Source organism: Balaenoptera borealis, assembly GCF_965194805.1.
Source record: "Balaenoptera borealis genome assembly, chromosome: 11".
Classification (NCBI taxonomy): domain Eukaryota; kingdom Metazoa; phylum Chordata; class Mammalia; order Artiodactyla; family Balaenopteridae; genus Balaenoptera; species Balaenoptera borealis.
The window spans coordinates 28,198,982-28,225,284 of NC_138868.1; the positions used below are offsets into that span (position 1 = coordinate 28,198,982).

At 36.7% G+C, this 26,303-nt stretch overlaps 1 protein-coding gene across 1 annotated transcript in view; it reads left to right on the forward strand.

Moving 5' to 3' along the window:
- DCDC1 (doublecortin domain containing 1) overlaps nucleotides 1-26,303 on the forward strand; it is a 471,890-nt gene that overhangs the window by 414,219 nt on the left and 31,368 nt on the right. Inside the window, exons 29-35 of the mRNA XM_082343680.1 lie at nucleotides 403-496; nucleotides 7,840-8,010; nucleotides 13,121-13,306; nucleotides 14,708-14,911; nucleotides 16,098-16,290; nucleotides 19,442-19,594; nucleotides 20,316-20,417. Of these exons, the coding sequence (XP_082199806.1) occupies nucleotides 403-496; nucleotides 7,840-8,010; nucleotides 13,121-13,306; nucleotides 14,708-14,911; nucleotides 16,098-16,290; nucleotides 19,442-19,594; nucleotides 20,316-20,417 (1,103 nt within the window). The remainder of the gene's footprint in view (nucleotides 1-402; nucleotides 497-7,839; nucleotides 8,011-13,120; nucleotides 13,307-14,707; nucleotides 14,912-16,097; nucleotides 16,291-19,441; nucleotides 19,595-20,315; nucleotides 20,418-26,303) is intronic.

Below are 26,303 nucleotides of genomic sequence, written 5' to 3' on the forward strand. Positions count from 1 at the left end.
TGGTACAGCAGAAGGTCTGGAGCACGTGGTGTCCATGTTGGGAGGGCCATAAGCGGATGATCACCAGGCCAGGCCTGGGCTGTAAGGGTATTAAAGGACCACGTGCATTCCGGGCACGTGGCTGGGACAGAGCATCCCTGGACACCCTCACTCCCAAACACTGACCCCAGGCAGCAGCCAGAAAGAACAGGAGCGCCCCTTTCTCCTTCAGCGTTCTTCCAGCACTCTGCACTGAGGAACCTCAACATCGTGCTTATGGTGGGGGAGAAATGCCCAAAGGATTTCACATCCATTAGCGCAGAGTATGTATGGAGCCAAGAGGCAACACACAGATAAGGGGCAAAGAGGGAGTTCTAAACTGGTCATGCTGCTTTGTAATGTGCCTAATCCTGTTTTCCCAAGGACCTTTCACCTGGTGAGTAACCCAGACCTGGTACTGGCAGTGTCTATGACCAAGGCTGGAGATGAAGTCTGTGGCTATCCGGTTATTGCTCAGGTAAGATATGTAGAGGCTAAAGAGTAATTATAGCCCTTTGTTTAGTTAAATTTAAGGAAAGCTCCATGCTTCCTTGCTGTGGAGAAAGAAAATGGCTGTCATAGAAACCTATCTTGAATGCCATTGTTAAAATATTTACAATAGTCTGCCTAGATTTCAAATTGAACATGTTCCTGTAGCTCTGAATTTAGTTTAATTCAACAGATGGTGACTGTGGGCTTGCTGCATGTCAGGAACTGTGCTAGTTACTTAAATCAAATCCAATGGCAAGCGTGAGAAATTATCCCAATAGCATTCAGAGCGTCTCAGTTGTGGGTGCAGTCAGGTGAATGGCTATTAGATGCATGCATTTTAAGTTCAATGATTTGGAGACATAAGCGAGTCCCCTCTCACCTGGCAACTGGTGGGAAAGACCGTGGTCAGAGGAGTCTTTCAGGAGGGTGTGAGCTCTTCAATGCTAATTCCACTGAGACTCATTTGAAATATACTTTCAACGTACTTTTGCAAATGCTTATAGCAGCCAAACAATTTTTGAAGACACCAGAGAAGGCTGGCTTCATTTGAATTTTGGGTAAAGACCTATGGGGTTGGTTTTTTCTTTCCCACGTTTGTCTGTCATCCTCACTTACCAAAGACACACCTAGACGGGTATATATTTTTCCTTGTTAGGAGGAGAAAAAGTTTAGGGGTGTCCCTGCTCTGCATTTACTTTCTGTGTCCTCCACAGTATTTGCCATCTTTGTGTTGAACAGAATATACTGTCTCCAAATAACATTTGTTTTATTCCATATTTTAATAACAGTGAGGCAACTTGTTTTGCAGGTCCTGAATCCAAAATTGGGATATAGCAATCTGGACAAATACCAAAGCTTAATTAAGTCTTCTATCCTGACGATAAATATGGACTAAAATTTTATTCTAGGAGACACAGTATATATAACATCAAATTTTTCCCTGTCAGGTGCCTCTTTGGCACGGACCACAGTGAGATAAAACCTTATGCAGATGCAAATTTTGTACCTTAATCTGTTTCATAAAATTATAGATATGGATGTTTTCTCCTAAGGTTCCCTTTTTATAAGAAATGAGTTTGATCCCAAAGTTATTTATATTACCTTTCAAGAGTTTTTTCTTTGCTTGGTGTTTCATTTTTATTTCTTAAAGCAATCAGTTTGTGAGAATATATTAAAGTTCGTGTAAAATAATAAAAGTGAGACATGTTAAGTTAATGTTACTAAACCCCCTCCCTGTTCCTTGAAATATAATCTTTGTTTTCCATACCTCTGAGGGATGCTCTGTTGTTTGACCTATTAAATCAATTCTTGAGACTCGTTTATTTTCCTCTTCACTATCAATCTCTCCTTGGTAAAGTAGGTGTTATTCATTATAAAGTTACTTGAGGTGTCATGATATGTTTAGTTGGAACTAATCTAGTGGTTTAAATTCCTTGAAATTGAAACTACTCATTTTTTTAACTTATGCTCAAACCAAGTTTAATAATTAGAATAAAGATGCTGTTTCTAATACATAAAATGGAGTGTACTCACATTTTTTTTAAAAACCTTCTTGATAACCAGTGAAATGTAAATTAGAATATCAACAAGGTACTATTTTTCATTCATTAAATTGATGATGCTTTGTCAAGAGTGTGAGGAAAAGAGGCCATTTCGTATAATATTGGTGGAGGGGTAAACTAGAATAACCTTTCTAGAAAGCATTTGATATGATAAAGCTTTATATTATACATCATAATTTTTTAAATGATCCTGTTCCTTTTTTTTAAAATTTTATTTTATTTATTTATTTTATACAGCAGGTTCTTATTAGTCATCCATTTTATACACATCAGTGTATACATGTCAATCTCAATCGCCCAATTCATCACACCCCCCCCCCCGCCGCTTTCCCCCCTTGGTGTCCATACGTTTGTTCTCTACATCTGTGTCTCAATTTCTGCCCTGCAAACCGGTTCATCTGTACCATTTTTCTAGCTTCCACATATATGCGTTAATATACAATATTTGTTTTTCTCTTTCTGACTTACTTCACTCTGCATGACAGTCTCTAGATACATCCATGTCTCTACAAATGACCCAATTCCGTTCCTTTTTATGGTTGAGTAATATTCCATTGTATATATGTACCACATCTTCTTTAGCCATTCGTCTGTTGATGGGCATTTAGGTTGCTTCCATGACCTGACTCTTGTAAATAGTACTGCAATGAACGTTGGGGTGCATGTGTCTTTTTGAATTATGGTTCTCTCTGGGTATATGCCCCGTAGTGGGATTGCTGGATCATATGGTAATTCTATTTTTAGTTTTTTAAGGAACCTCCATACTGATCTCCATAGTGGCTGTATCAATTTACATTCCCACCAACAGTGCAAGAGGGTTCCCTTTTCTCCACACCCTCGCCAGCATTTGTTGTTTGTAGATTTTTCTGATGATGCCCATTCTAACTGGTGTGAGGTGATACCTCATTGTAGGTTTGATTTGCATTTCTCTAATAATTAGTGATGTTGAGCACCTTTTCATGTGTTTCTTGGCCATCTGTGTGTCTTCTTTGGAGAAATGTCTATTTAGGTCTTCTGCCCATTTTTGGACTGGGTTGTTTGTTTTTTGAATATTGAGCTGCATGAGCTGTTTATATATTTTGGAGATTAATCCTTTGTCCGTTGATTCATTTGCAAATATTTTCTCCCAATCTGAGGGTTGTCTTTCATCTTGTTTATGGTTTCCTTTGCTGTGCAAAAGCTTTGAAGTTTCATTAGGTCCCATATGTTTATTTTTGTTTTTATTTCCATTACTCTAGGAGGTGGATCAAAAAAGATCTTACTGTGATTTATCTCAAAGAGTGTTCTTCCCATGTTTTCCTCTAAGAGTTTTATAGTGTCCAGTCTTACATTTAGGTCTTTAATCCATTTTGAGTTTATTTTTGTGTACGGTGTTAGGGAGTGTTCTAATTTCATTCTTTTACATGTAGCTGTCCAGTTTTCCCAGCACTACTTACTGAAGAGACTGTCTTTTCTCCATTGTATATCCTTGCCTCCTTTGTCATAGATTAGTTGACCATAGGTGTGTGGGTTTATCTCTGGGCTTTCTATCTTGTTCCATTGCTCTATGTTTCTGTTTTTGTGCCAGTACCATATTGTCTTGATTACTGTAGCTTTGTAGTATAGTCTGAAGTCAGGGAGTCTGATTCCTCCAGCTCCGTTTTTTTCCCTCAAGACTGCTTTGGCTATCTGGGGTCTTTTGTGTCTCCATACAAATTTTAAGATTTTTTGTTCTAGTTCCATAAAAAGTGCCATTGGTAATTTGATAGAAATTGCCCTGAATCTGTAGATTGCTTTGGGTAGTATAGTCATTTTCACAATATTGATTTTTCCAATCCAAGAACATGGTATATCTCTCCATCTGTTGGTATCATCTTTAATTTCTTTCATCAGTGTCTTATAGTTTTCTGCATACAGGTCTTTTGTCTCCCTAGGTAGGTTTATTCCTAGGTATTTTATTCTTTTTGTTGCAATGGTAAATGAGAGTGTTTCTTTAATTTCTCTTTCAGATTTTTCATCATTAGTGTATAGGAATGCAAGAGATTCCTGTGCATTAATTTTGTATCCTGCAGCTTTACCAAAATCATTGATTAGCTCTAGTAGTTTTCTGGTGGCATCTTTAGGATTCTCTATGTATAGTATCATGTCATCTGCAAACAGTGACAGTTTTACTTCTTCTTTTCCAATTTGGATTCCTTTTATTTCTTTTTCTTCTCTGATTGCCGTGGCTAGGACTTCCAAAACTATGTTGAATAATAGTGGTGTGAGTGGACATCCTTGTCTTGTTCCTGATCTTAGAGGAAATGCTTTCAGTTTTTCACCACTGAGAATGATGTTTGCTGTGGGTTTGTCATATATGGCCTTTATTATGTTGAGGTAGGTTCCCTCTATGCCCACTTTCTGGAGAGTTTTTATCATAAATGGGTGTTGAATTTTGTCAAAAGCGTTTTCTGCATCTATTGAGATGATCATATGGTTTTTATTCTTCAATTTGTTAATATGATATATCACATTGATTGATTTGTGTATATTGAAGAATCCTTGCATCCCTGGGATAAATCCCACTTGATCATGGTGTATGATCCTTTTAATGTGTTGTTGGATTCTGTTTGCTAGTATTTTGTTGAGGATTTTTGCATGTATATTCATCAGTGATATTGGTCTGTAATTTTCTTTTTTTGTGACATCTTTGTCTGGTTTTGGTATCAGGGTGATGGTGGCCTCATAGAATGAGTTTGAGAGTGTTCCTACCTCCGCAATTTTTTGGAAGAGTTTGAGAAGGATGGGTGTTAGCTCTTCTCTAAATGTTTGATAGAGTTCACCTGTGGAGCCATCTGGTCCTGGGCTTTTGTTTGTTGGAAGATTTTTAATCAGAGTTTCAATTTCATTACTTGTGATTGGTCTGTTCATATTTTCTATTTCTTCCTGGTTCAGTCTTGGAAGGTTATACCTTTCTAAGAATTTGTCCATTTCTTCCAGGTTGTCCATTTTATTGGCATAGAGTTGCTTGTAGTAGTCTCTTAGGATGCTTTGTATTTCTGCAGTGTCTGTTGTAACTTCTTTTTCATTTCTAATTTTATTGATTTGAGTCCTCTCCCTCTTTTTCTTGATGAGTCTGGCTAATGGTTTATCAATTTTGTTTATCTTCTCAAAGAACCAGCTTTTAGTTTTATTGATCTTTGCTATTGTTTCCTTTGTTTCTATTTCATTTATTTCTGCTCTGATCTTTATGATTTCTTTCCTTCTGCTAACTTTGGGTTTTGTTTGTTCTCTTTCTCTAGTTCCTTTAGGTGTAAGGTTAGATTGTTTATTTGAGATTTTTCTTGTTTTTTGAGGTAGGCTTGTATAGCTATAAACTTCCCTCTTAGAACTGCTTTTGCTGCATCCCATAGGTTTTGGATCGTCGAGTTTTCATTGTCATTTGTCTCTAGGTATTTTTTGATTTTCTCTTTGATTTCTTCAGTGATCTCTTGCTTATTTAGTAACGTATTGTTTAGCCTCCATGTGTTTGTGTTTTTTACGTTTTTTTCCCCGTAATTCATTTCTAATCTCATAGCGTTGTGGTCAGAAAAGATGCTTGATATGATTTCAATTTTCTTAAATTTACTGTGGCTTCATTTGTGACCCAAGGTGTGCTCTTTCCTGGAGAATGTTCTGTGCGCACTTGAGAAGAAAGTGTAATCTGCTGTTTTTGGATGGAATGTCCTATAAATATCAATTAAATCTATCTGGTCTATTGTGTCATTTAAAGCTTCTGTTTCCTTATTCATTTTCATTTTGGATGATCTGTCCAGTGGTGTAAGTGAGGTGTTAAAGTCCCCCACTATTATTGTGTTACTGTCGATTTCCTCTTTTATAGCTGTTAGCATAGCAGTTGCCTTATGTATTGAGGTGCTCCTATGTTGGGTGCATATATATTTATAATTGTTATATCTTCTTCTTGGATTGATCCCTTGATCATTATGTAGTGTCCTTCCTTGTCTCTTTTAACATTCTTTATTTTAAAGTCTATTTTATCTGATTTGACTATTGCTACTCCAGCTTTCTTCTGATTTCCATTTGCATGGGATATCTTTTTCCATCCCCTCACTTTCAGTCTGTATGTGTCCCTAGGTCTGAAGTGGGTCTCTTGTAGACAGCATAAGGATGGGTCTTGTTTTTGTATCCATACAGCAAGCCTGTGTCTTTTGGTTGGAACATTTAATCCATTCACGTTTAAGGTAATTATCGATATGTATATTCCTGTGACCATTTTCTTAATTGTTTTGGGTTTGTTTTTGTAGGTCCTTTTCTTCTCTTGTGTTTCCCACTTAGAGAAGTTCCTTTAGCATTTGTTGTAGGGCTGGTTTGGTGGTGCTGAATTCTCTTAGGTTTTGCTTGTCTGTAAAGCATTCTATTTCTCCATCGAATCTGAATGAGATCCTTGCCAGGTAGAGTAATCTTGGTTGTAGGTTCTTCCCTTTCATCACTTTAAGTATATCATGCCACTCCCTTCTGGCTTGTAAAGTTTCTTCTGAGAAATCAGCTGTTAACTTTATGGGAGTTCCCTCATATGTCATTTGTCGTTTTTCCCTTGCTGCTTTCAGTAATTTTTCTTTGTCTTTAATTTTTGCCAGTTTGATTACTGTGTGTCTCGGCGTGTTCCTCTTTGGGTTTATCCTGTATGGGACTCTGCACTTCCTGGACTTGGGTGGCTATTTCCTTTCCCATGTTAGGGAAGTTTTCGACTATAGTCTCTTCAAATATTTTCTCAGGTTCTTCCTCTCTCTTTTCTCCTTCTGGGACCCCTATAATGCGAATGTTGTTGCGTTTAATATTGTCCCAGAGGTCTCTTAGGCTGTCTTCATTTCTTTTCATTCTTTTTTCTTTATTCTCTTCCACAGCAGTGAATTCTACCATTCTGTCTTCCAGGTCACTTATCCGTTCTTCTGCCTCAGTTATTCTGCTTTTGATTCCTTCTAGTATAGTTTTCATTTCAGTTATTGTATTGTTCATGGCTGTTTGTTTGTTCTTAATTCTTCTAGGTCTTTTTTAAACATTTCTTGCATTTTCTCGATCTTTGCCTCCATTCTTTTTCCGAGTTCCTGGATCATCTTCACTATCATTATTCTGAATTCTTTTTCTGGAAGGTTGCCTATCTCCACTTCATTTAGTTGTTTTTCTGGGGTTTTATATTGTTCCTTCATCTGGTACATAGCCCTCTGCCTTTTCATCTTATCTATCTTTCTGTGAATGTGGTTTTTGTTCCACAGGCTGTAGGATTGTAGTTCTTCTTGCTTCTGCTGTCTGCCCTCTGGTGGATGAGGCTATCTAAGAGGCTTGTGCAAGCTCCCTGATGGGAGGGCGATCCTGTTCCTTTATTAGCAATTCTACTTGAGTTTGTTCTCAAGAAGTTATGGATTTACACAAAGGTTTATTTTATGATTGTTGATTGCTCTTTTGCTTTTACTAAGGAAAATCTGAGAAACAATCTACATGTTTAACTATTGGATATTAGTAAAATAAAATACCCTAGGATCAAATAGTATATATCCTTTAAAACAAAACAAAACAAAACAAAAAACTAATGCTGTTACCAAATTGTGTGTATTTTGTGATTACATTTTTGTAAATCCAAGAATGCATATATATATGTATAATCATCAAATATCAATAGTAGTTATCACTACATAGTAGAGTTTTTAGTAATTATCTGTACTTTCTGACTTTATGCAATGAAAACTAGGACTGCTGTAGAAAAATCATAACCTCTCCTATTTGACTCCATATTTTTTCTCATTTTTTTCAGAAATACAAACCACATAACAATGGGACTTCTAATCAGAAGTGGAATTACATGAAAAATATGAAAGCTTTTATGGCCTTTCATAGCACTACACTGGATAAGGAAGTCACAGCAGCAAATTATGCTGGTATTTGTACATCCTCTGTGATTAAAGAAAAACACATTGATCAACCAGTAAGTGGTTCCTTCCTACTGAGGGCAAAAAAGAGGGGTGGGGGAATGGATAAGTTTAATAAAGCAAGGAACTTTTTTCCAGAAAAACCTTAAGTTCACACAAATTAAACACTGACTTGTGAGTGGAATCATTTAGACTCTGTGATTCTGGTTAGGAAAGAATGAAGGAATATTGATATTACCCTCTGCCTATATTGTTTTGATGGCTCCCTATCACCATCACCATCTCTAGTTCATCACTGGCTCACCAGAACAGGCATGAAGCAGGATAATCACACATACTTCACTCCCACAGGTGTGCTTGCCACACTCGATGTCACTCCACTCCAGAAAGCATATTAAAATGCCAATGATTGTAAGTTGCTTTATATTACATTATACCAAGCATAGGGCTAAGTATGATATACTCTAATTTTAAAAGAAATAATTTCTCAAGTTTGGTCCTTTAATTTTTATTAGTAAGGAATTATTTGCACCATACTTTACAGATACCTGAGATATTTGTGGGTCAGTGGATCAAGGCACCTTGCTATTGTTGATAACCATTGGCCTACAGAAACCAAAATCTCATAATGTATGTACATTACAAGACTGCCCAAGACCCTCTTTACTGTTCCCCTCAGTCATCTCTAAACCACTGCTGCTTCTTCACTCGTCATTCCCTGGCTCTACTGAATATGAGATGTCAAGTGTACCATACCATTCTGCATGTCTCTGGTTTCAACTATGCTATCCCCCCCGACCTTTTCTCCTTTGTCTGTGATCTCATATCTGTTAGCCAATATGCTGCCAAAGACTGCTGAAGTCATCTTAAAAAGAATCGAGTCAACTTGAAAACGCTCCAAAGATGAGACAATTTAAGCATCAATATGACTATTGAATGCAGTGGATTGACATACATTAGATATGTTTAAATCCATATGTTCATAGAGATATTAAACAACAGCAACAACAGCAACTCAATTTGTCACAATTAGATGATGCTAAGGAACGAATTTGTTACTTTGAAAACCAGTAGATAAAGAATCAAGCATTTATTTTTCCCTTCCTTTATGAACCGTACCTCAAGATAACAAAACAGTTGACAAGAAGAAGCTTCACTTCGTAGAAATACCCCAGCTAATACATGAGTAAAGTATGAGGAAATCAGAATATCATTATACTGTGAACTTTAATAAATTAATGGATCTAGGCAATGATCATCAGTAACTATTAACATAACACAAAGAGACAAAAGAGTTGCTCCTTGATAGAAATACACTGTACCATTTATGAAGGGGTCTTGCCCCCCCAAATCTAACTGGAGAAAATGTACAACAAATAATTACAACAAAAGAAAAAAGAAAAAGAAATGAGGAATGTGAAGATTCAGAGAGACTTAAGAGGTATTTAAACTAATTATAAGGTATTGGCCTTATTGTGATTCTCTTTCAAATAAGTTGTAAGGGAGTGAGAGAATTGTAGAAATTTGAATACTGACTGAATATTTGATTATATTAGGGCATTATTATTATTAATCTTAGGCATGATGTTACGATAAAAGAGTTCTTATTTGAAATTTGGGAAGGATAAAACTTCCCAATTTTCAACAGTATTTCTTCTAAAAGATTATAACTTTCCTTTCCTACTAGTTAAATGATAACCTATCTGATAGAAATTAATATGGTTAATCTGAAGAGTACAATAATATATCAATTCTGGGATTCACAAATTTTAAAAAATGCTTCTCTCTCTTGGGCCTGGGAAAACCAACTCTCTACACAAAGGCTCTAAGTCAGTAATTAATTCTTAACCTTTTCAGAGATGTAGACCTCATTGAGAGTCTCGTGAAAATTATGGATATTCTTTCCCCTCAAAATGCACATGTGTACACAGCACTTTTCGTATAAAATTTTAGGGAGTTTGTAGACTCCCCTTGAAATCCAATTTGGACATAGGGTAAGAACTTCTTCTCTAGGCCACGTTTGCTTGGCAAACTTAGAAAAGAAAACTAATACGAAGTAACTATTATATGCTGGAAAGCTATTGTATGTTAGATACTGATGCAATATTAGTTATTTTTACATAGATTATCTTATAATAAATAATATAACATAAATAATAAATATAAACAATATCAATAATTCATTACATTAAGATTGATGAAGAAACTGAATAATTTATTCACAGTCACACTAGCTATTATATATACAGTAAGGGTCATTGTTGATCAGACAAACTCCATGTTATAGACCATATTTCTATAAGGTCAAATGAACAGAGCAAGTTAGTCATTTCAATAAATCAAGGAAATTTTATAGAGGAAAATAATCAGTCAAACCAGTTGCTTGGTATTCTGTGTATAGAGCCAGCATCTGACTTGCTGAACTTTTAAACTCTGTTTGCATTCTGTAGACATAGCCTAACCTAGGGAGCTACCCCAGTGTATTGCATTTTCCTTACCAGCAGCAGTTTAAATGTGTTAAGGGTGAATGAATTAACCAAAAATTCAGTTTGCATTGTGTACGTGCACCACTGCCAAAATAAAACAATTTGGGAACCATCAAAATAGTAGCACCACAGTCATAGGGATTGATGTCTTAATGAATGAAAATACATTTTCTAGATACTTTCAATAGGCTTCTTTAGTGTAATAAGATATATCATTGGCACACGATTCATCATGAAGTCCATGTTTTTCTGTACAAATTATTCTGTATGTAGTATTCATTCAATTCCATCTGAGAGGAGATGTTCTAATTTTCTGTCTCCCAGTAATTTTTAGGAAAATGGAAATAAGATGTGCATATAGAGAAATCCATAGTGGAACTTAAGAATTACATCTTCAAAAGTATCATCTAAATGTTGGCTTTGAATTGAGGTAGCTTTAAGTATTTAATGGAATAGTTGAAGAAATATGACAAAGGCAAAAAAGCCAAAAACTTGGAATCAGAAGTCACAGCTTTGTATTTCAGCTCTGCCACATACTACTTGGATATCCTTGGATTAAAAACTTCCCTCTCTTAGCTTTTGTTTTCTCATCTGTAAATTGAGAATGATGATATTAACTCCGGCTGTACTTAACTTTTAGCCTTGTGAGGAACAAAGCAAATCAGAGAGTCTATATAAAAGTACTTTAAAATGTTCATGCATATTCAAGAGTACTAGTTCAGTGAATTCTCATGTACCTATCATCCAAATTCAACTATTATCAAGGTTTTGCAATATTTACAAATCCTAGACATGATACCATTTCACCTCAAACTTAAGCATGTACCTGTAAAAATTTGACCAGTTTCTTACATTACCATTATGCCATTACCACCTAATAAAATTAACAGTAATTTTTTGGCCATCTACTACCCTGTTCATAATAAAATTTCCCAGGTTTCCTAAAAAATTCTTCTTGTGGTCGGTTGGTTTGAGTCAGGATTCAAACAAGGTCCCTATGTGACACTGGTCGCAGAATCCATCCTATAGAATTCCTCTTGTTTGGATTTTTCTGTTTGCTAGCTATGGCATCCTTTAACCTGTTTCTCTGGCTCGCATAACGCCTATAAAAGATATTTAGCACTGGACTTTAATTATATTTATGTTCAGCATTTTTTGGACAAGAGTCTTCATAGGTTTTACTGTGTATTTCATATTTATCACTTATGCAGGGATACAGTGTGGATTTTCCATGGGTTCAGGTGATTACAACCTAATCTCACATCAAAAAACAATTCCCAATGACTTTTCATTTAGTGTTGGCTTTTTTGTGATCTTTGTCTAAATCAGTAATTTCATTAGAAGTTTCAAAAGGGTCAATTTTAAAAAGTTCTATTGCTTTCCCTTACATATATTAACTGAACTTTTAGTGTAAGGAAGAACTTTACCTCTTCAACTAGGTATTTGACTGCCCAGAAATATGGTTTGTAAAGGACGGTAGGATAAATGCTTAAATTGTTCTATGTAACTTATCTATTGTAGTATAACAAATCACCTGAAAAATTTAGTGGCTTAAGCCAACAACCATTTTTATGCTCGGAGTCAACAATTTGGGCTAGGTTGAACTGGGCAGTTCTGCTGGTCTTGCCCAGGGTCACTAATGTGGCTGTAGTTATCTGGTGGCACACCAGTAGTTTGGTGGTTCTGTGGTGTCTGAATGGTCAAATCACATGTCTGGTGGGGGCCTTAGTTCTCCTCAAGGCTTCTTAAGTAGGCTAGCTCAAGTGAGCTCACGTTATGGTCTCAGGCTTCCAAATGCAGCCAAGAAAGAACAAGCTGAAATGTGCAAGCACTTCTTATGCATCTGCTTGCATCACATTTGCTAATGCTACATTGGCCACAACGAGTCACATGGCCTTGCCCAGATTCAAGGAAAGGAGGAAAGGAGAAAGGAACTCTATTTCTTGATTGGAGGAGCAGCAAAATGACATTTCAAAAGGGCATGCAAAGAATGGGATGGTTTTACTATGACCATCTTTGCAAATAATCTGCCACAATTTCTAATGGCCAATTTCAGAGTTGTAAATTGGTGCCAGTTTACTTCTAATGGACTCCAGTAAGTAGTGGTTTTGTTTTTATTTGTTTGTTGGCTTTTTTGTTGCTTTTTTTTTTTTTTTACTTATATTTTTAACATGATTATGAACTCACGGGACTTTACGTATTCAAACATATTTAAAGTGTTTTGGTTATCATTTTATTTTACTCCCAAATTGTCCCACTTTGGGCCAGTGGAATGTCCTTCATGTTGGCACCTGTGTCTTTTTTGACATAATGCCTTTACTTTTGGGTGGCTTCTTTTTTTCTGGGCACGCAAGAAATCCTTGCTTGTCTTGTATATTTCTTGCCCCAAATCTGGAATTGGCCATTCCTTCAAGAAACTCTGATTCTGGATACAAGTTACACTCATTGATATTGAATTGTCATTGCCTCTAGGCTTTTTCAGTCAACAGTGTTTGGAAATATTTTGCTCTATAATATAATAATTAATAATTAGAGAGCAAAATAATTCATTCATGTTGAGATTTCAAATTTAGCATTTGCGGATCATAAAAGTGCTTTATTTGTATGGTAAAGTATTCTACAAAAGTGCTATCATAATTTAGATGCATCCAAATAAAAACATCTTTACCTCCATTTTCAGGGATACTATTATCTCTCACCCAGTGGAAAGAAAAAAACAATGCTCTGTTTGGCATGTGGGCAGTCCATGAGAGCAGAGAAGAGACTGAAACAGTTGCTTCCAGGGCTGCCATTCCTCTGTGCCTCAGGCTCCGAGACCCAGAAGCCCTTCTCACAAGGACCTTTCAAGGTCATCGATGTGGCCAGAGTATGTAATGATCTGAGCTCTGCTAATACATGTGTGACATCAGTTTGGAAACTTTGATACATTCATTATTTGCCTTACACTCATGTTCATCTCCACTCATCCAATTCATCTTTCGTTGATGCACCTTTACCATTCCACCCGCATTGATTTCCTTTTCCCCATTGTAACTTAAAATACATTATCTGTTAATAGTTCAATATACTCTTTGAAGTTAATTGGGCACTTCTGCAGCTTTAATCATCTCCTGACACCTTGCACTACTCCCTGTGTTGCTTTTAGATGAGGAAGTAACTGCAAATCTTTACTTAGTGGAGTAGCTTTTTGCCTATATCCACAGGGTAAACTCCTTTTTTCCTAGTATTTTCAGGGCTAATTTGATCTGTTGTTGTTAATGACTCTTCAGGTTGGGTGCCTGAATTCATGCATTCATGTCTAATACTATTTATAGCTCATGGAGAAAATAATCTCTGCTGCTTTCCTGTGATCTTAATTTAAAATGGCACCATTTAAAAAATCCTTTCCTTCAAGTTTAGAAGTGAGAAGAGCTAAGAGGAACTTACACAACTGTGTAAAAAGGAACAATTCGTTAGGGGTGGGAACCTTCCACCTGGTGTGCTCTTCAGGGCTTGCCGGTCTTATTCCCAGGTCACTGTCCTCTCTCCCCTAAACCTGATACACATTGCAGAAGAGCAGGGTAGTAACAGTTGCAATAAACATCAACTGAAACAATAACTGAAGGAAAGGGGGAGTCAGTCCTCTGGGAAAGCCTGCAGGCATTTGGCTTTGCTTTGGTGACAGTAGGGTTGTGTTAAGGAGGTGGGGGTGAGCTGATCGGAAAGAATCTCCAGTGTTACAGCATCTTGGACACAACTTCTCCCTCAGGGCAGCTTCCTGAGTAGCAATGAAAAGGAAGATGTGAAGTGTGGCATTCACCACCCTCATTGTCATGTGGTTAAGGCTACACTCATTCCCCTCCTCATTCATCAATATCTGCCACCATAGGATGGCATCATCCTAAAGTTAAAGATTAAGAGAATATCTTTACTGCTAGTGTCCATTACTTCAACCCCAGGCTCTCTCTGGCCCTGGCATCCTTCTTCCCCATCTCCTGTCCAGCGGAAGGCAAAGTAGAAAACAGGAGAAGGCCAGAAACACAAGACAGAGGCCCAAAGTCACCTAGAGACTCAGTGACAGGGCTGGGAAGAGAACTGAGGAGTTCGGACCCAATGTCCTTCCTACTACAGCACCTAATACTTTTAGCATATGAAGTGAACATTTCAAAATTTAGTTGCCACACCCATGTACACACACAAATCAAGAGGCTGAAGTATAACAAAATAATAAAACTAAAAGAAAAAATGTTTGAGTTGATCTATGTTGTTGTTTTTTTAAAAAAATCAGGCTGATTTATCTTCTTATGAGGCTGAAAACACTTTAAGTTATTATGAAGAACGTCTGTTATCTTTACGGATGAAGACCTGCACGCAAGTTGTATCTCATAGTGGCATGGCAGTTACTCACCAGAAGGCAGTGAAAATAATTGCATACAAAAATGGAGATGGATATCGAAATGGGAAGTTAATTGTGGCTGGAACGTTCCCCATGGTAAGTGGCTATCACTTAAATGCTTCTCGAATCCTCAGAGGTAATGATAATGGTGATTTTTCTGACAAGAAAAAAAGCAGTGAGATTGAGTGACAAATATCCCTAGCCAGTTTTACCAATTGAAGCTGCTGAGATCAAGATCTCTGTTTTCTTAAAGAAGTTATTTTTGATTGTATTTCTTCAGATACAGACTTAGAAAAATGAGAAACAGAAAGCCTTTTTTTGCCTTCCTTCCCCTTCCAGCTTCAAGTTGTATGTCAGCTCAGTATCCAAAGAGATGCCACCTCCTTTATCATCTGGAGAATCGGAGCACTAATTTGTTGATAGGGGGTTTCATTTCATTTTCAAATTGGAGAGGCAGGAGTTGTGCTAGGAGGGAACATGTGATTTCTGTCTTAGAGGCTGCTTCCCACAGCCATGGGAAGGGAGGAGAGTCCCCAGGGCCCAAACCCAGCCTTGTCCTTCCATTGCATGATGGTTGTCTTGTGTCTGTACATTCTGGCCAATACCTTTAACAACATATTTTACAAGCAATGTTAAATATGATATGGAGTTACCCTGGAGACTTCCTTGCAAATACACACACACACATAATCGTTCACTCACCCCTCTGAGTACGAATAGATTTTTTTATTAAGATACTGTTGTTCAATGGACTAAGCAAAGGACAAAAGTTAGCAACTCCAGAATTCACCCTGGGACCCTGGCTTTTGTGGTCTTGGGCAAAAATATTAACCTTTCAGCCTGATTTCCCATCTGCCAAATGGAAGTAATAATGTGTCAGTTCTTGGTTTGAAAGTCAAGTACTCATTTATTTTAAAGCAGTTCATCTGAAGTGTTAGAATAATTTTATTCATTCTTAAGCACACAACTGAAAGTGGATTTCTAGGTTTACACTTCTTAGGAAATAAATACTCTGATGATAAAATGTATTAACATACAATAGCTGCTGTGTTAAATTTTTGGAGCTAAGAATTTTCACAGCTGGATTGGACTAATTTGTGAGATTACGTAGGACAATCCAATATCAAAAATCATCTCTAATCAAAGATGAAGTTGGTAGCTATTGCTTTCTATTTTCTCAAATTAAAGGATTTTCTCAGAGTTCTAAAATAACACGCTCGTCATGATTATTCTCAGTTCTACCACTATTTCTTCTCAGTTCCTTACAGTCTGTGTTTTTTAGCTGCTTGCAGAATGCACGGAACGACTTGGTCTTGCCAGAGCAGCCTCCAAAGTATATACCAAAGATGGAACCACAGTCCTTTCCTTGTGGGATTTGGTTTTATGGGCTCTTGATAAATCTTTTATCCAGAGAGACTCTGAGGAACAAAAGGAAGAGGCAGCCCCTGTTGGAACAAAAGAGACACCTGTTAAAAGTATGGAAGGTTGGTTACATTCTACAGGATTTAGCTGATTCTACTTATGTTTGATCATGTGAAAGTTAAATGTAATTCTTTCGTTCAGTCACCCCTTCGAGAGTTAAAAAAAAATCACAGGAAGCTACTCATATGAAATTCTCATCATGTTTTTACCTTGCAGAAAAATAAGAAAAACATTTTTTAATGTAAATTTGATTTCAGCACCAAAACAGTAAATAAATTGCCTAGAATTTATAAAATATGTTTGACAGTTTAGCTACTTTATGCAACATGAGCAGGTTCTGTTCTTAAATTCAGAATCAAAACCAACTGGAGACCGCTTAAGAAAGTGGCACTAGATCAATGCAAATCTCTTCCTACTATTAGAAGAGAAGGTGTCCCCTCCACACCTCCTGTCCTCCAACTCCCCTCCCCCATCTCCACTGCTCCTATGAACTCCCAGAAGCTACAGCAAATGCACCCCTATCACAGCTCCTAGCACATTGTGTTATAATTATCTGTCTACATCTTTGTGCGTTTCATTAGACTAGGTACAACTTGAGGGCAGGGCCTGTGTCCCCAGCAACAATTTGCTAAATGAAAAAGAGTCTTGCTAGCAGTGATTCGGCGGTTGTCTCAGGTTTCCATTGTTGTGTTGAGAGGCATGGTTTAGAGGTTAAGAATGTGGGTTTTGGAGCTGAAAATACCAGGGTTCAGCTCCTACCTGCCACTTGTTAGATGAGTGATCGTGGGTACTCTCTGTACCTCAGTTCCCTCATTTGTAAAATGAGGACACTAATAGTCACATGAATATATACTAGTTCAGTCTTCATAAATATGAATGTGTATTCATAAGAATATATATGCATATGAATATATATGCATATGAACATATATCACTTAGATTAATGCCTGGTTGATACTTAGCAATTTAATAATGTTAGTTATCATTATTGTGTGTAGGATTCAGTAGGAAAAACCCACTCCTTCCTCTGTGTCTCTCCTTTATTCTCATACTACTATCCCATTCACAGTGGTTCTGACACCAGACCTGTGGGGGTTTTTCCCACACCATCTAGCTGGATGTCCTACAATTTAACTCAATTCTGACACTACCTACCTGGAGATAAGGGCAGATCCCACAGGTTAAGGGCCCAGTCTCACAACACTGCTTCCCACTCACCCCATTTCAGAGGTCCAGACCTGTGCTTCTGACTGAGTGGCTATAAATTGGCTCCCTCCTCAGGTTCAATTAATTTGCTAGAGCAGCTCACAGAACTCAAGAAAACTGTTTACTTACTGTTTACCTATTTATTATAAAAGGATATGGTAAAGGATACAGATGAAAATCCAGATGAAAGAGAAGCATAGGGTAAGGTATGTGGGAAAGGGCATGAAGAGTCCATGTTTTCTCTGACACTTCACTCTCCCAGCATCTCCATGTGTTCACCAAACCAGAAGCTTTCTGAACCGTGTACTTTGGGGATTTTTATGGAGACTTCGTCATGTAGGCATGATTGATCATCAACTCCATTTCTAGTTCCTCTCTGGAGAATGGGGAGTAGGGTTGAAAATTCCAAGTTTCTAATCATGGCTTGGACTTTCTGGTGACCAGCCCCCATCCAGGAGCCCACCAAGATTCATCTCATTAGAACAAAAGACACTGCTAGCACCCAGGAAATTCCAAAGAACTTAGGAGCTCTGTGTCAGGAATTAGAACAAAAGATGCCCCTAGTGCTCTTTACCACTTAGGAAATTACAAGAATTTTAGGAGCTCTGTGTCAGGAACTGGGGGCAGAGACCAATATTTTTTTCTATTATTTGTTTGGTTTTCTAATGAGTTTTAAAAAATAATTATGTGAACATTTAATGCCTAACTGATCACTAAAGCATATAGTTCTGCCTTTATTTGGCATGTGGAATATCTGATCTCCAGGTTCTGGAAGATTTAAAATGTCAAACATTCTTCTTTCAAATTCTTATTTAAAACCTGCTTGGAGGTAATGTTATTCATGCAGGTCTACCAAGAGGGCATGGCCATCCCTTCCCCTCATATTCTAAAGGTTATCCTTGAATCAGGCAGGGGCATTAGCTGGCTGTCCCCTTTACTGAATCATGACTTGGAGTTATGACATCGGTTTGCATTGAGGAAATTAAAAGAAACAGGCATCAATCAAAAACTCAGTGTCATGCTTACTATAAAGGCGGTGGTTAAAGGCACTGGCTCTGGAAGCAGATGGCCTTGATTCTAATTCCGGCTCTGCCCCCGCCTGGCTATGTGACTAAATCTCAGTTACTGTACAAAAGAGGAGTGGACCTACCTCAGAGTATCATTTTGAGAATTATATGCAATAATGTATATAGAGGTCTTAGTAAAATAAATGCCCAGCACATAGTAAGTTCTCAATGTGTATTAATTATATAGCAGGATACTGTTTGCTGTATCACAAATAACCCCTTTATGAAGACCCTGAAATAAATTTCTCTAAGATCTCAGGACCAGGAAAGTTGTATCTTGAGGAATTTATCTCTCTCTGTCAGCCATGTGTGTCTTGAAATGGTGTTTTCCTCTTTGCTTTAGCCACAAGGATTCTCAGCGCCCAAATGGTGCTTTATCTCCAGCAAATAAAAACAGTGTGGTATTCATGTCTAGTATCATAATGATGATAAAAATATTATCTAGCATTTTTTGGATGCTTGCACAATTAACTAGACCAAATATTATTCTAAACACTTCCTTTTTATAATCATCCCAACAGCAGAATGAGATAGATACTATTAATCATTTAATTGATGAGTTCTCTGAAGCACCTTATCTCTGGCTTTGGTCTATTCCTATACTCCTTTCTCCCCTTCCTTGCTTTTTTATCTCTTTATTTTATCCCTTTTCAGAGTAGATATTTTGGTAAGCTACCTCATATTTTTTTCATAACTAGATAAAGGGTAAGAAAGGAATTAAAATGTATATTTACAATAAGATTTGTTTAAATTATTTAGTTGCATATGAAGTTTCTGATCAAATTTATATATTTACATCTGGTTTTGGCATTAACCTGTTTAAATCAAGTCATTAATGAAGAATAAAATATTTTGAATAAACAAGTGAATTCAGCAAGCAAATTTATTCATTATTCATTGAACAATAGTAAATGTGTCATTTGTTTCCCAGGAACTGCAAGAATGCAAGTGAAAACCAAATTATTTCCAAAGTCTGTGACATCTGATAGTTTGAATGATATAGATAAGTCTTTGCTCACCCTCATCCTCAGAAATCCTATTGCCATCTGGGTATCTTGTGGTGAACCATTTCTAAGTCCGAATGGTAAGTGTTTTGTTTTTGCTTTCTTTCAAGCAAGTGCATAAAGAGAGAGAGAAATAAATTTTTTGTCACCATAAGAAAATCAATTAAATGTGTATAATGTCAATATAATAACATCACATTTATGCAAAGAACGGGAGGTTCATCAATTAACATGTGCACAAGGATAGCTATACTCCTATATTTGCACAATTGCCTGTTTTTTTCTTACTGGAATGGAGTATTCTGCATGGAAAGTGTCTAATTTCATTGATAAAGAGATCCTTGGTCTATAAGACTGAGAATAATGATATACATTAGAAAATAACAAATGAGTTTAATTCACACTGAAGACGACCTGTCTGCACATTTTCATTTTTAAGAATTGCACCCTTTAGGCAGTAGGTGGATGTTTAAAAAAATGAATGGTTCCAAGGAAGGCTTTCATCACCTCCAAATAGTTTGTGGAAATAGAAAATGAAATATGGCTACTGCATATGGTAAATCTATATAATAAAACAGCACTGTTCTTCTTTTTCCCCCTCCATTCCATAAAGAAATGCCTTAAGCCCTGTCATCTTTCAAATGAAGTTTCTTTTAATGACCCTTACCTTTTAATTACTTGTTTCTAATTGAATCTGTTTCTTGGAGCAGAAAGTTCTTTATAAATTATTGACTTGCATGATAAATTACTGTTGATAAGAAGAATGCAAGATAAAATATCATGTATTGTTTTTAATTCTAGCTTTGAAGAAAGCAGAAAAAATAGAAAAACAGAACTGGCTAAAAAAGGACAAAATTTTGGCTGATCTACACACTATGAAACACAAACTGAGACAGTTAAAAGGTCAGTATGAACTAAATCAGGTATCACCGTGTTTAATTCTAAATGTAACCTTAATTTGCTGGTAGGTTTTTTTTTTTACCGTTAGATACCAGATGTTTAACTGAACATTATATACTGTGTTACAAAAGTCACTTGAGCAAGTCTAAAACCTATTAATATATCTTTTCAGTACTGATTTTATATTTGTAAATTTTATATTAAAATGAATATCACCTGATTTATATATACATTTTTAAAATTTGGAGGATGTGTGGATCATATAACCACCCTTTTGGTTTTGAAACAATTCCTGAACTGACATTTTATGGACTTTGGAATTAGTCATTAAACAAAGCTTTCTGTTATTTCTTGGGTATTGCTTGGGAAGAAGTTTTGTTAAATAATCTGAGTGAGGAAGTACTAAATTCTTCAAAGATTAGTGTCTTTATCACAGAAGGGAGGTATCTTGTTATGCGGCATAAGATATATTATTCATAGACAAAGTGATTGATTGACAATATTTGTACTCTTCTTCCATTCTCTTTGTCACAGAATCTTAAGTTCCTGATCTTATGTTATTCCCAGCACTTCAGACACCAAATGATTCTTTGGGGAATAAGTATGTTATGGACTTTAGTCTGGGAAGGAATACATTTCAGGCTCTGTAACTGCCATAGCAGGATTTCAGCTCCTGAGTAGCTGTACTGTCTGGTGTCAGAAACATGTGAATCTTACTTCAATAAATAAGACAATTAGTCCTAAGTGCACTAGACAGCACTCTGGGTTGAAATGGCTATTTTTCAGTTTTTACCAAAAGAATTATTGGATTTAACTGAAAAGCATCTATTACTATTGCTAACCTCTACTACTCCAACTACTTGACATTTTCACTTGAATGTCCCATAAGCATGTCCAAAACTGAAGTTAACACGTCACCATATAGTGACCATACCACCATTTCATTGCATATCATATCACACCAATGCCTCCTTCATTTCTTCTGTGGACATTACCACAATCCACTCAGGTGTTCCATCTCAAGGAGCTGGGAGTCATCCTTGGCATCTCCCACTCTCACTATCTCTAAGCAAATATCAGTAAGTCTTGTTGCTTTGAATCTGTTTTTTCAAGTGAATTCTAAGGATCTTGATTCCTACTGTCATTATCGAAGTTCAAGCTATCGTCATCTATTCTTTGGGTTACTGGGTTAGCTTTCTAACTGGTCTCCCTGCCTCCAGTCTTGACAGTATTTTCCATCCTGTTCATAATGGTGACATTCTGGAACGGGAGTGATCATGCAAAAATGCAAAGGTGTTACGTTACTCCAGGCATAAAACCTTTCAAAGCTCTTATTATCTTTATGGCAAAAGTGAAACTCCTTAATGTTGTCCTTCATGATCTGGTTCTCTGGAAACTTCTCCCTCCCCTTATTACTTACTCCTCTCTACCCATTTGGACTTTTTTTTTCAGTCCCCCAGACTTATCATGTGCTTTCTTAACTCTGAGCTTTTGAAACAATTCAGTTCCCTCTGCCTCAAACTTTTCTCTCTTCTGTTCTCTTGGATTGCTTCTCATTATTTACTTTTCAGCTTACCCGTTATTTCTCCTAAAAGTCTTCCCTAACATTCTAAGTCAGGAATAGTGTGGTTTATCATACCCTTAACTTCCCCTGATAGCCCTTATCACTTTATTATACATACCTGATCATATGACTGTCTCTCCTATGTTACATTATAAATTCTATACCCTTCTAATTTGTTCTCTGAATAGTTGTAGAATTATTTAATTAAAGAATAAATGGAATTTCAACCACCCACTCCAATGAGCTTTCTAAGCTCTATTTCTTTATCAAATTAAATCAATAGAAAGTAACGTATTAAAAATAGCACCTGGCAGAGCTGCTTTTACTGAATTCTGATTTTATATTATGTCTTTAGCTTTTATTATAATTATTAAAAAAGTATTTTAAAGTTCAGTTGGCATCATCCACCATATCACTGTAGAAAACAGTCTTTTTAGTCAGATGGTGTCCATTATGGGGAAATCCATTAATGCAGTTTCTCTTAAAATTTAGTACTAAGATAAATCTTGTCTCTACTGCTAAACTGTTATGTTTTCTGCTATTACATGTAAATTCAGTGCTAACTTATAAAATACCTACTGTGAGGATGGTCTTTTCTAGTTGTTGGGATTAGGAGGAGAAATAATAGCAAGTTTAAATTCAGTTAACTGCAGTCCCTGTTGGATTGTGAGCTTCTGGTTTTTTTTTCTTTTTTTAAAATTCAATCATTTTATCATTTTTTTTAACATCTTTATTGGAGTATAATTGCTTTACAATGTTGTGTTAGTTTCTACTGTATAACAAAGTGAATCAGCTATACGTATACATGTATCCCCATATCTCCTCCCTCTTGCGTTTCCCTCCCACCCTCCCTATCCCACCCCTCTAGGTGGTCACAAAGCACCAAGCTGATCTCCCTGTGCTATGCGGCTGCTTCCCACTAGCTATCTGTTTTACATTTGGTAGTGCATATATGTCAGTGCCACTCTCTCACTTCATCCCAGCTTACTCTTCCCCCTCCCCGTGTCCTCAAGTCCATTCTCTATGTCTGCGTCTTTATTCCTGTCCTGCCCCTAAGTTCTTCAGAACTTTTTTTTTTTTAGATTCCATATATATGTGTTAGCATACGGTATTTGCTTTTCTCTTTCTGACTTACTTCACTCTGTATGACAGACTCTAGGTCCATCCACCTCACTACAAATAACTCAATTTCGTTTCTTTTTATGGCTGGGTAATATTCCATTGTATATATGTGCCACATTTTCTTTATCCATTCATCTGTGGATGGACACTTAGGTTGCTTCCATGTCCTGGCTATTGTAAATAGTGCTGCAGTGAAAATTGTGTACATGACTCTTTTTGAATTATGGTTTTCTCAGGGTATATGCTCAGTAGTGGGATTGCTGGGTTGTATGGTAGTTCTATTTTTACTTTTTTAAGGAACCTCCATACTGTTCTCCATAGTTGCTGTATCAATTCACATTCCCACCAACAGTGCAAGAGGGTTCCCTTTTCTCCACGCCCTCTCCAGCATTTATTATTTGTAGATTTTTTTAATGATGGCCATTCTGACCGGTGTGAGGTGATACCTCATGGTAGTTTTGATTTGCATTTCTCTAATGATTAGTGATGTTGAGCATCCTTTCATGTGTTTGTTGACAATCTGTATATCTTCTTTGGAGAAATGTCTATTTAGGTCTTCTGCCCATTTTTGGATTGGGTTGTTTGTTTTTTTTATATTGAGCTGCATAGGCTGCTTGTAAATTTTGCAGATTAATCCTTTGTCAGTTGCTTCATTTGCAAATATTTTCTCCCATTCTGAAGGTTGTCTTTTGGTCTTGTTTATGGTTTCCTTTGCTGTGCAAAAGCTTTTAAGTTTCATTAGGTCCCATCTGTTTATTTTTGTTTTTATTTCCATTTCTTTAGGACGTGGGTCAAAAAGGATCTTGCTGTGATTTATGTCATAGAGTGATCTGCCTATGTTTTCCTCTAAGAGACCTATAGTGTCTGGCCTTACATTTAGGTCTTTAATCCATTTTGAGTTTATTTTTGTGTATGGTGTTAGGGAGTGTTCTAATTTCATTCTTTTACATTTAGCTGTCCAGTTTTCCCAGCACCACTTACTGAAGAGGCTGTCTTTTCTCCATTGTATATTCTTGCCTCCTTTATCAAAGATAAGGTGACCATATGTGTGTGGGTTTATCTCTGGGCTTTCTATCCTGTTCCATTGATCTATATATTTCTGATTTTGTGCCAGTACTATACTGTCTTGATTACTGTAGCTTTGTAGTATAGTCTGAACTCAGGGAGCCTGATTCCTCCAGCTCCATTTTTCTTCCTCAAGATTGCTTTGGCTATTCGGCATCTTTTGTGTCTCCCAACAAATTTTAAGATTTTTTGTTCTAGTTTGTGAAAAATGCCATTGATAGTTTGATAAGGATTGTATTGAATCGGTAGACTACTTTGGGTACTATAGTCATTTTCACAATGTTGATTCTTCCAATCCAAGAACATGGTATATCTCTCCATCTGTTTGTATCATCTTTAATTTCTTTCATCAGTGTCTTATAGTTTTCTGCATACAGGCCTTTTGTCTCCTTAGGTAGGTTTATTCCTAGGTATTTTATTCTTTTTGTTGCAATGCTAAATGGGAGTGTTTCCTTAATTTCTCTTTCAGAGTTTCCATCATTAGTGTATAGGAATGCAAGATATTTCTGTGCATTAATTTTGTATCCTGCTACTTTACCAAATTCATTGATTAGCTCTAGTAGTTTTCTGGTAGCATCTTTAGGATTCTCTATGTATAGTCATGTCATCTGCAAACAGTGACACTTTTACTTCTTCTTTTCTTTTTTTTTTTAAATTTATTTATTTATTTATTTAGTTTTGGCTGTGTTGGGTCTTCGTTTCTGTGCGAGGGCTTTCTCTAGTTGCAGCAAGCGGGGGCCACTCTTCATTGTGCTGTGCGGGCCTCTCACTATCAAGGCCTCTCTCGTTGCGGAGCACAGGCTCCAGATGCGCAGGCTCAGTAGTTGTGGCTCACGGGCCTAGCCGCTCCGCGGCATGTGGGATCTTCCCAGACCAGGGCTTGAACCCGTGTCCCCTGCATTGGCAGGCAGATTCTCAACCACTGTGCCACCAGGGAAGCCCCTACTTCTTCTTTTCTGATTTGGATTCCTTTTATTTCTTTTTCTTCTCTGATTGCTATTGCTAAAACATACAAAACTATGTTGAATAATAGTGGTAAGAGTGGGCAACCTTGTCTTGTTCCTGATCTTAGTGGAAATGTTTTCAGTTTTTCACCATTGAGAATGATGTTTGCTGTGGGTTTGTCATATATAGCCTTTATTATGTTGAGGTTAAGTTCCCTCTCTTTCTGCTTTCTGGAGGGTTTTTATCATAAATAGGTGTTGAATTTTGTCAAAAGCTTTTTCTGCATCTATTGACATTATCATATGGTTTTTATCATTCAATTCGTTAATATGGTGTATCACACTGATTGATTTGAATCTATTGAAGAAGCCTTGCATTCCTGGGGTAAACCCCACTTGATCATGGTGTATGATCCTTTTCATGTGCTGTTGGATTCTGTTTGCTAGTGTTTTGTTGAGGATTTTTGCATCTATGTTCATCAGTGATATTGGCCTGTAGTTTTCTTTTTTTGTGACATCTTTGTCTGGTTTTGGTATCAGGGTGATGGTGGCCTCGTAGAATGAGTTTGGGAGTGTTCCTCCTTCTGCTATATTTTGGAAGAGTTTGAGAAGGATAGGTGTTAGTTCTTTTGTAAATGGTTGATAGAATTTGCCTGTGAATCCATCTGGTGCTGGGCTTTTGTTTGTTGGAAGAGTTTTAATCACACTTTCAATTTCTGTGCTTGTGATTGGTCTGTTTATATTTTCTGTTTCTTCCTGGTTCAGGCTCGGAAGGTTGTGCTTTTCTAAAGAATTTTTCCATTTCTTCTAGCTTGTCCATTTTATTGGCATATAGTTGCTTGTAGTAATCTCTCATGATCCTTTGTATTTCTGCAGTGTCAGTTGTTACTTCTCCTTTTTCATTTCTAATTCTGTTGATTTGAGTCTTTTTCCTTTTTTTCTTGATGAGTTTGGCTAATGGTTTATCAATTTTGTTTATCTTCTCAAAGAACCAGCTTTTAGTTTTATTGATTTTTGCTATTGTTTCCTTCATTTCTTTTTCATTTATTTCTGATCTGATCTTTATGATTTCTTTCCTTCTGCTAACTTTTGGGTTTTTTTGTTCTTCTTTCTCTAACTGCTTTAGGTGTAAGGTTAGGTTGTTTATTTGAGATTTTTCTTGTTTCTTGAGGTAGGATTGTATTGCTATAATCT